The sequence below is a fragment of the Triturus cristatus genome, chromosome 5_1 (assembly GCF_964204655.1).
Source record: "Triturus cristatus chromosome 5_1, aTriCri1.1, whole genome shotgun sequence".
Lineage (NCBI taxonomy): Eukaryota > Metazoa > Chordata > Amphibia > Caudata > Salamandridae > Triturus > Triturus cristatus.
This window is the reverse complement of record NC_140587.1, coordinates 926,926,768-926,942,625: the sequence shown is the minus strand read 5'-3', so window position 1 is coordinate 926,942,625 and position 15,858 is coordinate 926,926,768. Positions and strand designations below refer to the sequence as shown.

At 45.4% G+C, this 15,858-nt stretch overlaps 1 protein-coding gene across 3 annotated transcripts in view; it reads left to right on the top strand.

The window, feature by feature from the left end:
• LOC146832689 (uncharacterized) overlaps positions 1–15,858 on the top strand; it is a 408,998-nt gene that overhangs the window by 357,985 nt on the left and 35,155 nt on the right. For all 3 annotated transcript variants that reach the window (XM_085605966.1, XM_085605965.1, XM_085605967.1), the window contains one exon: positions 11,296–11,393. In XM_085605966.1, coding sequence (XP_085462092.1) covers positions 11,296–11,393 — 98 coding nt within the window. The remainder of the gene's footprint in view (positions 1–11,295; positions 11,394–15,858) is intronic.

Below are 15,858 nucleotides of genomic sequence, written 5' to 3'. Positions count from 1 at the left end.
AGCTTTTGGGGCCTTGCCACTATAAGGAATGCTTTACTTTAAACATTTACATGACCTACTTTTAAATACCATGCAACCTTCCTTATTGGGCGTTAAGGCCTCCTTAGGGATGACTCATGAATATTTAAAAGGCGGGTTTAGGCCGGTCAGAAGGAGTTATTTTGACAGGTTGAATTTGTAGTTTTAAATTGCATAGAGAATCTATAGTAACTGCCTCTCTAGCAGTGGCTCAATGTGTGCTGCAGTCCACTAGTGACATTTAACTTAACAGGCGCTGGATAAACTTTGTACAATATACTTTGAACATACCGGTAAGTTAAATATAACATTTCTGGCCAATGTTGATATGTTTAAGGGGCCAGGGTATGTTGCAGTGTGCAGAGCACAAAAACAGCTGGAAAATCCAGCAAAAATTGGGGATGACCACTCTAAAACTGGCATTTTCATTAACCGACCATGAACATTTATCATAGATGCGCTGCACTGCCATATTCATGGGTAATTGTTTGCCTCATGAGTGCCAGTAACAATAGACAACAATATTACATTTTATGAGATTGTGCAAGAACATTTGTATAGTCCTGTGGCATAAATTGTTTGGAAATGTGCTTGGGCTTTGCATAATTTCACTATATAAAAGTCACAGTTCTATTTCCTCAGTTTACACTTACCATAATATCCCACAGGTGTCATTTAGCAACAATATAAAGCTTAAAGGGTTTATATACTAACCCTTGATTAAGATTTACTGTTTAGAATTCCAAAATGTGAGAGGGTATGGAGTGTTAGATGTTGTCCTCAACAGGTTTTAAGAATTTCTTTCAATAGTTCTTTCTAGTATCTTGTATTTGCAGAAATTAATCCTCTTCAGTTACTTTTTCCTGACTTCTGACATCTAATGTCTGACAGTTAGGATTATCTTCATGATTAAGTCCAAAACCGCTAGATCTTTGGCAATTCATTTTTTTGCCAAAAACTCCTCTCTCCATGCTCCCAAACCTTCACAGGTTTTAATTTTGTTCATCAGTACCTGAACACAGAGTTCAGAATATCAAGGGCCACTCTTCACAAGCTCACATATGGGTTGGTTATAATAGCGTTGTTCAGCTATTGCCTCCAAATGCAACATGAAATAATTCTGCCCTACTAATTTGTTATAAGGACTTGTAATGCACCTCAGCGCCTTGTTATTGATGGTTTAACCTGCACAATTCCAGAAAAATACACAGCCAGTCTCTCCCACAGTCTCTGTTTCATTCTGTGTAACACACCCATATAGTGCATAAAATACACACAATCAGTGAAGTACAGATGAACATTCATAGATGTCCCCACAGTAGATACTCACATAGAAATTGTTGTTCTGAACAAGGAGCATGTTTTTCTCAAGGATGAGTGGGTTTGTTAGAATTGAAAGTGTGTGTTAGTGTGCGTGTGCGTGTGCGTGTGTGTGTGTGTGTGTGTGTGTGCGTGTGTGTGTGTGTGTGTCACCCACAAACTGGATAGTGTTTGGAACCACTCATGCTCCTATTTCCTCTCCATAGCGATATTGGGCTCTTATTAGAGCAGATGCCATATATACCACTACGTATAGGACAAGAAGTGATCAGGGCTAAATAAGATGGAGTTGAACGGATTGGGATGTCAGATCAAACCATTTGCACTGATAACCTTTTTCCAGTAGTACAATATAATGATATTGGCAATCGCTGAGGTGGTCTGTGAACCTATAGAGGCCCAGGGCCACTGCCCCAAATCCTTTGATCTTTAGGAACTCGGAGGCGACTTACAATACAATATCCATTGTTTCTAATGGATACATCTGCCAGTTGATTCCTCACCTTTTGAATTACCCCATGAGCGGCATTCCACAGAAACTTTTCTCCATAGCTCTGCCATGTCAACGAGGACGTCACAATGGAACGGCTCTGCTGGCGACATCATTGGAGCCATAAGAAGACCTCGTCGGCGTGCTGACGTCAATTCCACCCATTTTTTCCGTGCCTTTGAGGCGAACGGGTGAACCGACAACATTTCCACAAGTATACACAGTATACAGAAACCAAGAAAGAAACTTGAATTTCAAAAACATAGACATTCCCTAGTGACAAATACCACATAATTTCAAGTGTTTCATAATAAAATGCTTGAATCATATGTTCATCATTTTTAGGTATAAACAGGCAGGCAACGGGGTGGCAGGTGGGTCAGTGAGGAATACACAGGCAGATACTGTATCCACCAGAAAAAGCGTTATTGAAGGTAAGTAACTTGTTCTTCTGATGGATACATCTGCCTGTGGATTCCTCACCTTTTGAATTGAATCCCCAAGCAGTCCCGCTCTCGGAGGATGGTGCCCGCTAACTTATACCAAAAAATCCTGCAGCACAGAATGTGCAAAGTAGCTGTCCCGCCTCACCTTCAAGTCTAAGCAATAATGCTTTGCGAAAGTGTGGAAGGAGGCCCAAGTTGCCGCCTTGCAGATGTCTAAAACAGGGACACCTCTAGCTAAAGCCGAAGGAAAAGACTTTGCTCTGGTGGAATGACCTTGAATACCTTTAGGAGTCTACTTCTTGGCCAAGGCGTAGCAGATCTTGATGCAGAGGATGATCCACCTGGACAAGGTTCTCTTGTGGACAGCCTTGCTCTTCTTCTTGCCCACATATCCAATGAAGAGTTGATCGTCCTACCTGAAGTCCTTAGTCCTGTCCAGGTAGCAGCTGACCACCCTCTTAGGGTCCAGGCTGTGAAGTCTCTCCTCCTACTTAGAAGGGTGAAGGGAAGCATAGAAAGTAGGTAAAATGATAGATTTCCCTAGGTGGAAGGGAGTGATCACTTTAGGCAGGAAAGCAGGTCTGGTCCTAAGGACCAACCTATCCGCATGAATTGAGGTAAATGGGGACTTAGAGCTAAGGGCCTGTAGCTCACTAAACCTCCTGGCTGAAGTAATTGCAATCAGAAATATTGTCTTTAATGCTAGAAATTTCAATGGACAGCTATGCAGGGGTTTAAAGGGAGACCCCATCAAGAAAGTAAGGACTAAATTCAAATCCCACTGAGGCATGATAAATGGAATGGGAGGAAGCCTGTTAGTGAGACCCTTAATGAATCTCAGGACTATGGGAGGTTTAAATAAAGAAGGTTGGTCTGGTAAGCAGAGAGAGGCTGACTAGGCAGACAAGTAGCTTTTGACCGTTGCTACTGCACAACCCTGTTGTGCTAGGGAAAGAGAAAAATTGAGAATATCAGACAAATGGGATTGTAAGGGATCAATCCATCTCTCTCCACACCATTTCACAAACCTGCCCACTTACCGGAATAGATCGATTTGGAGGAGTGTCTTCTGGCTCATAAAATAACATCCACTACATCCGGCAGGAGAGAGAAAGATCTCGGGTTCAATCTCCAGGAGGGACGGCCACTTTGCACGTTATGTGCTGCTGGATTTTTTGGTAAAAGTAGGCGGGCACCCTCCTCCGAGAGCGGGACTGCCTGGGGATTCAATTCAAAAGGTGAGGAATCCACAGGCAGATATATCCATCAGAAGAACAAGTTACTTGCCTTCGGTAACGCTTTTTCTGGTGGATACAGTATCTGCCTGTGGATTCCTCACTGACCCACCCGCCTCCCTGTTGCCTGCCTGTTTATACCTAAAAATAATGAACATGTGATTTATGCATTTTCTTATGAAATACTTGAAATTATGTAGTATTTGTCAATAGGAAATGTCTGTTTTAGAATTTCAAGTTTCTTTCTTGGTTTCTGTATACTGTGTTTACTTGTGGAAATGTTGTCGGTTCACCCGTTCTCCTCGAAGGGACGTTAAAAATGGGTGAAACTGACGTCAGCACGCTGCCGAGGTCGTTTTATGGCTCCGATGACGTTGTGAGGGGTCGCAAGTGGAGCCATTCCATTGTGACGTCCTCATCAATGTGGGAGAGGTATGGAGAAATGTTTCTGTGGAATGCTGCGCATGGGGTAATTCAGAAGGTGAGGAATCCCCTGGCAGATATTGTATCCACCAGAAAAAGCGTTAACAAAGGTAAGTAACTTGCACATCTAAGTGTCTACGCCATTCTGTATGCTTTTTGAGATTAGGGTGGTAAGATAAGCAAGACACATAGTATATGAGGAAAAAGCTGTGAGTCAAAAGCAGCATAGACTGTGTTGGCCTTGTCACAGGAAGTCCTTGTGTAATATTGAGGTCAGTCATTCTGTAATCCTTGTTTTTAGGTCTCGCCTAGCGTAGCTGCGCACATGCGCAGCCGGTCGGCAAGATTTATTGCTAATGAGTGCTTTCAGAGAGGGCTTTAATAAGCCCCGCCCCTTATTTCCATTGGCTGGCATCACCGTTTATGGTAAACGGTGGCCTGCCATTGGAAATTAGGGTTTTTGGTAGACGCCCTTGGCCTCTGAGCAGGACTCGGTGGCCTGCTTTGCATCTGTCGCAAAGCAGTTTCTTATCTTTATGGGGCCATGTGTTAGAAACACATGGCCCCATAAAGATAAGAGATCAACGCTTGTTTCAGTTCAGGAACGGAAACTGTATTTCTCTTAGCTTTTAACTAAAACAATGTAATCAGGCACATATTTTTTCCATGTAGTGTTTTTCTGTGTGTAACGATGTCAAAGCACTTCAAAATATACATTAACAAAACGAAACGTGTTGCATTAATGAGTTTCTAAGTTACACATGATTAAATCCAATTCTGAAAAAGGCGTGACCTCCTTTCCCAGTATTACTTTGCAGGCTTCATCAATATACTCAGTAAAAAAAAAACACGTATTATGTAAATATAGTCTTCGACCTTCACTTCAACTTAATAGGAATGCCACAGACTTGAGGGTTGTTCTCGCTTGCAGTGTTGCATTCCCACATGCCAGCGTAAGGCACCAGCTACGAAGGCGGAATCTACGTGTATTGAAGTAATGGTAATTTTAAGAGGGAGAAATCTAAGATAACATAATTTTAGGTTTGATAAATATCAGAAGACTCCCAGCTAAATTGGCAGTGTCACATGTATGCTAGCTACTCACATTATGTCGTATGTTACATTACTTTCTCGTATGCACAGCCTTGTGCATCTTTATTATGCAGTTTTAAAATACGTGTGAATTTAGCGCATAAATAATCCCTTCATTGAAAGAATCCCAAGTTACACGTTGCAAAAGTTCCGGTACAAAACAGTATTCAAAAACTACAAAATGGAGCATTCTGGGAATAGTGTCTGACAGGAAGTACCGTGATCAGTATTCCAGCACAAGACCTGAAAATGTTGCTGGAGCAACTGCACTTTTTTCCAGTTAGTGGATTGGTGTTATTGTTGTAACACCACTAATGGCAAAATGTATTTGCTGAACAACGTAAGGCCGTTTTGTCCTTCAGTGGAAAGTAACAACATATTGTGACTTCATTTTCGGTAATGGTTAAACTCTCAGATTCTACAAAACGTTACAAAACTGGGCATTCCAGTTTTTGCATGTGACGGTAAGAACTTTAATTTATCAGCACGCAATATAGAATATATATGCATTTTAATCAATGCTCCTACAATAAGAGGCCATGCCGTATTATTTGTGGATGTTATTTAATGACCGACATTATTCTTATTTATTGAGTTCTATTCCGGTTTTGTTCTGCTATTATTTCGTTCTCATACCTTTATATTAGCAACTTAAATTGGAAATGTTACTAAATAGATTTACAAAGAAAGATGCTCCTTTATTTATCAACTCCCCCGCTTCCCAGCAACCTCGTGATTTCAGTGTGGAGCTAGTGGCTTTTTCTGTCCGATGTAACCAGATGGGCACACAGTTTGAAGTGATAATTGTGTTCTATCCAGGCCAAGCTCTTTGGTAAAGCAGCTGCCTGTTCCTACTCGCTGGTAAGAGCTGTATGAGCCAACAATTTAACAGGGTGAGGCGAGCCAGAGCCCAGCCAACAGTCCGGCTCGGGTCTTGGACCCTGGGAAGGAGCTCTACGCCTCTCTACTCCACTTCACTCTACACTGCACCACTCCATTCCACACCGTCTACGCCACTCAACTCTACTTTCTACATAGACAAGACCTATTTGCTTTGCCATTTGTCCAGTGGCTTTATCTGGAACTCCTGACCACATGGTGCCAGGTCAGCAGAGCCGCTTTAGAGCCAGAGAACCAGGTCAGAAGAGCCGCTGTAGAGCCAGAGAACCAGGTCAGCAGAGCTGCTCTAGAGCCAGAGAACCAGGTCAGCAGAGCTGCTGTCGAGCCTGAGAACCAGGTCAGCAGAGCCGCTCTAGAGCCAGAGAACCAGGTCAGCAGAGCTGCTGTAGAGCCAGAGAACCAGGTCAGCAGAGCTGCTTGCTGTAGAGCCAGAGAACCAGGTCAGCAGAGCTGCTCTAGAGCCAAAGAACCAGGTCAGCAGAGCTGCTGTGGAGCCAGAGAACCAGGTCAGCAGAGCTGCTGTGGAGCCAGAGAACCAGGTCAGCAGAGCTGCTGTGGAGCCAGAGAACCAGGTCAGCAGAGCTGCTGTGGAGCCAGAGAACCAGGTCAGCAGAGCTGCTGTGGAGCCAGAGAACCAGGTCAGCAGAGCCGCTCAAGAGCCAGAGAACCAGGTCAGCAGAGCCGGTCAAGAGCCAGAGAACCAGGTCAGCAGAGCCGCTCAAGAGCCAGAGAACCAGGTCAGCAGAGCCGCTCTAGAGCCAGAGAACCAGGTCAGCAGAGCCGCTCTAGAGCCAGAGAACCAGGTCAGCAGAGCTGCTTGCTGTAGAGCCAGGGAACCAGGTCAGCAGAGCTGCTGTAGAGCCAGGGAACCAGGTCAGCAGAGCTGCTGTAGAGCCAGAGAACCAGGTCAGCAGAGCTGCTGTAGAGCCAGAGAACCAGGTCAGCAGAGCTGCTCTAGAGCCAGAGAACCAGGTCAGCAGAGCTGCTTGCTGTAGAGCCAGAGAACCAGGTCGGCAGAGCTGCTGTAGAGCCAGAGAACCAGGTCAGCAGAGCTGCTGTAGAGTCAGAGAACCAGGTCAGCAGAGCTGCTCTAGAGCCAGAGAACCAGGTCAGCAGAGCTGCTCTAGGGCCAGAGAACCAGGTCAGCAGAGCTGCTTGCTGTAGAGCCTGAGAACCAGGTCAGCAGAGCTGCTGTAGAGCCAGAGAACCAGGTCAGCAGAGCTGCTGTAGAGCCAGAGAACCAGGTCAGCAGAGCTGCTGTAGAGCCAGAGAACCAGGTCAGCAGAGCTGCTGTAGAGCCAGAGAACCAGGTCAGCAGAGCTGCTGTAGAGCCAGAGAACCAGGTCACCAGAGCTGCTGAAGAGCCAGAGAACCAGGTCAGCAGAGCTGCTCTAGAGCCAGAAAACCAGGTCAGCAGAGCTGCTCTAGAGCCAGAGAACCAGGTCAGCAGAGCTGCTCTAGGGCCAGAGAACCAGGTCAGCAGAGCTGCTTGCTGTAGAGCCAGAGAACCAGGTCGGCAGAGCTGCTTGCTGTAGAGCCAGAGAACCAGGTCAGCAGAGCTGCTTGCTGTAGAGCCAGAGAACCAGGTCAGCAGAGCTGCTGTAGAGCCAGAGAACCAGGTCAGCAGAGCCGCTCTAGAGCCAGAGAACCAGGTCAGCAGAGCCGCTCTAGAGCCAGAGAACCAGGTCAGCAGAGCCGCTCTAGAGCCAGAGAACCAGGTCAGCAGAGCCGCTGTAGAGCCAGAGAACCAGGTCAGCAGAGCCGCTGTAGAGCCAGAGAACCAGGTCAGCAGAGCTGCTGTGGAGCCAGAGAACCAGGTCAGCAGAGCTGCTGTGGAGCCAGAGAACCAGGTCAGCAGAGCCGCTCTAGAGCCAGAGAACCAGGTCAGCAGAGCCGCTCTAGAGCCAGAGAACCAGGTCAGCAGAGCCGCTCTAGAGCCAGAGAACCAGGTCAGCAGAGCTGCTTGCTGTAGAGCCAGGGAACCAGGTCAGCAGAGCTGCTGTAGAGCCAGGGAACCAGGTCAGCAGAGCTGCTGTAGAGCCAGAGAACCAGGTCAGCAGAGCTGCTGTAGAGCCAGAGAACCAGGTCAGCAGAGCTGCTGTAGAGCCAGAGAACCAGGTCAGCAGAGCTGCTGTAGAGCCAGAGAACCAGGTCAGCAGAGCTGCTGTAGAGCCAGAGAACCAGGTCAGCAGAGCTGCTGAAGAGCCAGAGAACCAGGTCAGCAGAGCTGCTCTAGAGCCAGAAAACCAGGTCAGCAGAGCTGCTCTAGAGCCAGAGAACCAGGTCAGCAGAGCTGCTCTAGAGCCAGAGAACCAGGTCAGCAGAGCTGCTCTAGGGCCAGAGAACCAGGTCGGCAGAGCTGCTTGCTGTAGAGCCAGAGAACCAGGTCGGCAGAGCTGCTTGCTGTAGAGCCAGAGAACCAGGTCAGCAGAGCTGCTTGCTGTAGAGCCAGAGAACCAGGTCAGCAGAGCTGCTGTAGAGCCAGAGAACCAGGTCAGCAGAGCTGCTGTAGAGCCAGAGAACCAGGTCAGCAGAGCCGCTCTAGAGCCAGAGAACCAGGTCAGCAGAGCCGCTCTAGAGCCAGAGAACCAGGTCAGCAGAGCCGCTCTAGAGCCAGAGAACCAGGTCAGCAGAGCCGCTGTGGAGCCAGAGAACCAGGTCAGCAGAGCCGCTGTAGAGCCAGAGAACCAGGTCAGCAGAGCTGCTGTGGAGCCAGAGAACCAGGTCAGCAGAGCTGCTGTGGAGCCAGAGAACCAGGTCAGCAGAGCCGCTCTAGAGCCAGAGAACCAGGTCAGCAGAGCCGCTCTAGAGCCAGAGAACCAGGTCAGCAGAGCTGCTTGCTGTAGAGCCAGAGAACCAGGTCAGCAGAGCTGCTGTAGAGCCAGGGAACCAGGTCAGCAGAGCTGCTGTAGAGCCAGAGAACCAGGTCAGCAGAGCTGCTCTAGAGCCAGAGAACCAGGTCAGCAGAGCTACTCTAGAGCCAGAGAACCAGGTCAGCAGAGCTGCTCTAGAGCCAGAGAACCAGGTCAGCAGAGCTGCTCTAGAGCCAGAGAACCAGGTCAGCAGAGCTGCTCTAGGGCCAGAGAACCAGGTCAGCAGAGCTGCTTGCTGTAGAGCCAGAGAACCAGGTCAGCAGAGCTGCTTGCTGTAGAGCCAGAGAACCAGGTCAGCAGAGCTGCTTGCTGTAGAGCCAGAGAACCAGGTCAGCAGAGCTGCTTGCTGTAGAGCCAGAGAACCAGGTCAGCAGAGCTGCTGTAGAGCCAGAGAACCAGGTCAGCAGAGCCGCTCTAGAGCCAGAGAACCAGGTCAGCAGAGCCGCTCTAGAGCCAGAGAACCAGGTCAGCAGAGCCGCTCTAGAGCCAGAGAACCAGGTCAGCAGAGCCGCTGTAGAGCCAGAGAACCAGGTCAGCAGAGCCGCTGTAGAGCCAGAGAACCAGGTCAGCAGAGCTGCTGTGGAGCCAGAGAACCAGGTCAGCAGAGCTGCTGTGGAGCCAGAGAACCAGGTCAGCAGAGCCGCTCTAGCTTAAAAACACGTAAGGTATAAATCTGTGTTTAGCATAGTGCACCGTCCGACTTAAATTTGTACTGTTCCTGTCATTGCGTCCAGATATGATACAAAAGTCACATCATACCTACAAGTCAGGACTCTTGGCTTTGTCAATGTTTGCTAGTTGCATAAGATAAATAAGCAGCAACTATGGCTTGTATATAATATTGAAAAAACTTCCACGTAAAGCCCTGGTGACACCACAACAATGTTGCTAATCCTGAGATCCAAAAAGAGAAGGGAAATACAGAGAGAAAATGACTCTCTTTAAAATATTTCCCTTCCCCCTACAACACTCACTAAGTTAAAGCCATTTGCTTTGCTAATAGTATTGTATAGCAAAGCAAATGGCTTTAACTTAATAAAAAGCGAGAGCTATTGCATTTTTAATGCTTCTTTTCTTTGGCTCCCAGTAGTTCTCATTGTATTCTATTTAGATTAAGGGAGTGTGGTTGTTAAGGTGGCAACTGTGATTTTTCGAGAGTGATTTATACCAACTGGAGTGACCTCAACCTGATCATCCTCCACATACAACCTTGACTTGGCAGGGGGGGTGCGTTTTAAACCGCCAAGTGAGCCAGGGCCCACAACATGGTTGCCTCAAACTAAAGGCCTGGAAAGTTATTAGTTTAGTCGTTACTATTGGTTGCTGAGGCTGCCAGCGATCACCTAGTCTTTTAGCCTACAGGTTACTATGTGCTGCTGCATCATAGATTAGCAAGTTAGACTGTGATGAAGAGTGACCAGCATGGTTGGAAGCCTGTCACACTCATGTGAGTGGTGCGGAATGCTCTACAGGCGGTTGCAGAGTGTTGTCACGCGCACACGGGGTGAGCGTGATGAAGTACAGGCTGTTTTGTGAAGCCTTTCGCCTGCTGTTTGTAGGCACTTGCTCTGTTAACTCAGTAGATCCTGCCTCATTTTCGGAATGTGACAAAAGAGGAGCAGAATCTAGTGCTGTGGTTTATAGCTTTGCTCAAGGGAGAGTGCTTATCCATGAACACTCATTTCCCTGTGGTCATTAATATCACTAGTGACCTGTAAAAGTTAATTACAGGTAACTAGTGACACGGGGAAGGATTTGTTAAATAGTTGTTATCAAGCGTATATCTAACAACTCGCCAATTGGAAAAAGGAAACTGCTTTTGATTTTATGAAATTTAAGTTCATGCTGTAGTGATTGTATCCCTTTGCTGCCAGTTTTTATCAATATTTTAAGTAGTGTTTTTATGGCTATACGTATAAATCGATTTTTATAAATGTGTTTTATGTAAAGTTGTACCAATTTCTGAACTAAACAAGGATGATGACAATGGCTAGAGACCTATCACTCTTATTACAGCAACATTCTGACATCAGAATACACTTATAAAAAAACAGTTTTATCCGTCTCCGTATAACCATTACTTTCCCTAGTATTGCATTTAATGGTATGCTTTGCTTTGACTTTAGTGATGTTCTGATATCAGTTTTCAAATGCTGAGCAAGTATTACAACATTCCTGTCACTATTATTATTAAAGTATGCATTTATGGTAGATTTGCAGCATTGTTTTCTCCTGTAAGGATGTGAAATCCTTTATTGCATAAGAGCATCACAGGCATTTTTAAAGAATTGTGATTTGGCTAAATAACAGTATCGTTTTTTTCCCTTTATGACCTTTTTTATCCGCTATGTTAACATTTGTCCAGACAGAGACTAGAATTTAAAATATCAAATTTTTTCCACGGACCATACTTGTATTCTCTCATGAAAGCGCTACTGTGGCAGTTATGCATTCAACGGTTGTAACTAAACTTGTGTTTGCTTTTATGTTTTACCTAGGATCAAATAAGGTGGGTTTGGCTCCTGAAATGGATATTATGGAATACTGCCATAAGGAATGGCGAGGACAAACTGCAGTTACAAACCTAATGAAAAAGGTGAGTTTAATCTTATTATTGTCCTACTAAGCACAAGTGTTATTTAGTTACTACATCCAGCTAAATGGGACTTGAGTGCTCTCTCTTTAGGCCTGGGAATCCCAACCTCTTGTGTTCAGTACACAGAGTGAAGGTTTTGAGTCGGCTCCTTTCACTCCACTGGTTTGTGAGGGTGCTGTTTCTTGGATAATCTGCATGGTACAGAGGAAGCGCCAAGCTAGCCTCTTATTACTGGCTTAATATTACCCTCACCACTCATATAATTTGGATCCCGGAATCCTGGCTGATGACACCTTTACATGTTGAGGGTCTTTCTTCCCTTTTTACAGCAGCAATCCTGTCCCCTGCAGGTCTTGCTAATGATGGTTTACAGATGTTGGTCTCCAACCTATTACCTGTTATCATTAGAAGATCTGTCACGTCCTCTCCTTACTATCAATTCGTACAGTTGACCTTTAAAGGGAGATTCTGATATGATTAATATGAGTTATTGTAACAATGTGTTTGATTCTACTCGAGAGTTCGTCGGAGCTCTGGAAGCTGACATAGATGTGTTTCTATTGCAATTTAAGTTTAAGCATGCTTGGTCAGTTGTAGGGGGTGGGGATTTTAATATCCAAAAATGTAGCCATCGAGCAAGTTGTGTATGTGGTTTTACCAACTAGACCAAGGAGGGTACTGTACATTTTCAACACAGTGAGCATGGAAAGGGCTTAAATACTCTTGATTCACAAGTAGGACTGTAGCGGAGGCGCAGGAAATGGTCGGAGACTACGTCTAATTAAACTGGGCTTTATTTTTCCAAACACACATTTCTGTTTGTAAGTCACTCTTTCGGGAGAATAGGGGTCAGCGTCCGTCTTGAGGTCGATACTCCTGGTTCTCTCCAGGCTGGTTCGCACATCTTCCCGGGACCCCGCTCTTCGGCTTTTGGCACTCTCCGTGGTGGTGGTGGGGGCGTGAGAGGAAAACAAAAAGGGAGAACGAAGCGCGGTGTTGTTTGCCTCCTGGCACCCCGTGGACTTCTAACGGTACCACTGCCCGGTTCGCACTCGTCTCCTCCGATCTTTGGCTTCCGTACTCCACTGCTCTCACTCTCTGGTCTCCTTCTTCTCCTCCGGTGTCGACGCACACCCATTGCCTTGCAACCCCGTAGTTCATTGGACTGGCTGTAATGACGTCCGGGGGCGTAGACGCGTCATGAGGGAATCCCCAGTTAAAGGAGCAGTCTTCTGTATCCTCCGTATCGCTCACCATGGGGAGGGTCGGTGCGTTCCACGTGTCCTGCTACTAAAAAACAAGAGGGGGAGAGAGAGACCTTGCAGTGAACCAGTCCATCTCGTTTTTACTGGCCATTCCGGATGACCCCACCACGTTACAAGGACCTATTGCTGCTGGAAGAAGATGCTCGATTAGATACTTCCCAGACCCATACGTTTGTAGGAAGGGGTGCTCATTCCACAAATGACCATCTTCTGATTAGTTCTGCTGTTGGTAATTTTTTTTTTTATATCAGTCAAACAAACTGCAGTTAGCAATCACAATCCACTAGGGCTATCTATGGCTTTACATGTTGACTGCTCAATAGCCCTGTTAAGATTTCACACATTGCTCCTGTTAGACAAAATGGTGTACGCATTAGATGGCCGGGAATTGACCCGGCGTGCATATTGCCGAGGCTGCTGATCCAGATGACAAATGAGTTTGACACTTGCTTAGCCCCTGTTGTGGATAACGACAACCTGGTTTCCAGCTTTGAGCTTGTTACTGAGTCCCTTAATTTTTTCTTGGTGTGCCTGACCAAAACAGGGTCATCGGTAAGACAAGGTTGGTTTAACCACACGTGTACACAGGCATTGTGCCACTTTCAAAATTTTAAGGAAACGCTATAATAAGGCTTTAGCAGCTAGGAAAAAGAAGTAAAGCGAAAAGGCTTGGCTCGATCTAGTACAGGCTGCTTAGACAATATTACCTTGATTTAAAATACTGTAAACACCTCATTTTTGAAAAGTAATTCTTGTCTTCATCTAACATCACATGTTCCCTCACAAGCATGGGTAGGCCATTTCGAAACGATTTTCAACCCTTGAATCAGTAGTGAGTAAAGGTCTTGTCTATTGGCTGTAGATGGACCAGAAAGGAGTCCCATTCCTATGAGCGGTTTGCCCCTGGCTTAATATTGGATGAGGTCCTGGACACAATGCACAACTGTGCTAAAGGGAAAACTCCTGGGCCCGATGGGGTCCCTGGTGATGCCTTTTTAGGTATGGGCACACTGTGGGCCCAATACTCACATGAGTTTTTAACGCGGCGGAAATGGGTTTTGTACCTTCTCCAAGGGCTAAATCCATTATTGTGCCCATATATAAGAAGGGTGATAGATCCAACCTGAAGTGCTACCATTCTATTTCCGTCCTGGATTCATCTATGAAACTCCTGGACAGGATTGTTTTGCGGAGACTGCAGGACTGGGCAACCGAAAGGTCCATTCTTTTGGAGGCCCAGTATGGGTTCAGGAAGGGACTTGGGATGGTGGAACAATGTCTCAGTCGTGAATTGTTGATTGGGAAATATACAAGAGGCAAGCCTGGTTCACTTTGTCTGTGCTTCGCAGATCTTACTAGTGCATTTGATTTAGTGGTTCATTTGTTATTGTGGGATACTCTGCTCTCCTTGGGGGCCTCTGAGAATATCGTTTTTCTTCTTGCATATCTTTTTGACAATCTTTCTGCCAAACTTCGATATTGTCCTAACCAAGAACTTTCTCGTTCTCTTAGAATTAGGCGGCGTGTACAACAACGGTGTGTATTGGCTCCTCTTCTATTTTCTTTATTCATAAATACGGTTGAAGATACACTTCAGTCCTTGTAGGACGATGAACCAATTGTTACTGGTTGTTCGGTACCTATGCTTCTCTATGCAGACAATGCAGTACTATTGTCAAGGACTGCCATCGGGCTGCACTGATTAATGGATTCTTTTGTAGGCTTTATCGATTCTAAGAAATTAAAGATTAACCAATTCAAGATATTTATTATGACTTGTGGGAAACCTCCAAAGAATGTAAGATTGTTTTATTTAAAAGGCATGCCATAGATAAGGTCAAATCATTTTGCTTTTTGGGCATCCTTTTTTGTGGTAATGGTTCCTGGGTTGAACACATACAGAATGCCCGGCTGAAGATGAAGAGTCTGTGAGGGTGTGTTTAGATTCTTTAGCAAAATTGGTTGTCGACCCATCTAGGAAATGATCACCATCTATAAAGAGAGGGCGTTAGCCTCTGCCACCTATAGCGGGGCGTATGGGGCAGCATGCCTAGTAGCCCTTCGCAGGCGGAGTAAAATGCCTTTTTAAGGCTTCTGTTGTGTAAACCACCACTCAGCAGGCTACCATTTTACACAGAGAAGTAGGACTGAGCCATCTGGAAGATATACTGCTGCTCAAACCAAATTCTTTGTGACCTTCAATATGGGCCAAACCCAAGACCGAATTTACAAAGGCAATCATACAAGATTGTCTAACGCTAGATTATGCTCTCAATATACCATGGTTGTCCTTCATTAATAATAGTCTTAGGTCAGTATTTGGCTTTTCTGGGCTTCAGGACCCGGCTAGGATCCTAGTGCTCGAGAAGTCGGTGGTGAAGGCGGTTTTGTTCGATGCAACGGGAAGAAAGAGATTTTGCTGATGAGATGAAACAAACTGTTACATATGTCTTATGCTCTATTCGATGGCTTTCAATCTTATTTGGCCTGAGTGACAATACGCAACATTGTTTTGTTTTGAGCAGACTGCAGTTGAACACTGTACACCTCCTGGTTTCCTTTCCCAATATTAATTAGTGAGCTATAAGTCCTGTGTGACAGAACCTCAAAACAGAGCACTCTGCACTTCTGCTTTCTCGTCTGTTTTATCTTGACTTAAGGAACCACTTACTACAACCCATTTTTATTGCATATGATATTAGGGATCACAAAGCAGTCATGCATTTGTTGTGCACTATGGAGTCCCCTGCCATGTTTTAATGTTGCTTCTTATATCTGCATTAGGTTGAAAAATGTCTTATTAATTTTGATACCGTATTGCTAGCTTACAATAAAGCCTTGGATATATATTTTAATATTTTACACAGTTTTTATGATGTATTGTATCTAAGATAACTGTGCTTTTATGGCCTGCGGGGATAATGCCCAAATAAAGATTTTTGAAACTTGAATAAGGCAATGTGTCTTCAAAGACCAGATTCAAAGGAGCATTTCAAAATATAGTTAATAAGTAAGGACTGACTCAGTAAGGGAATTTGAGACCAGTAGCTTAGGGAAACCATGAAGGTTTATTAAAACATTAAAGTGCAGTACATTAGGCAAAAATCTAGTCAGCCGCAATTAATCAGTCATCGGAAAACAATTGCCATGAACGTTCTTTCCATTTTAAATAGATGCAGCAATGAACAAGTCTGGAAAGT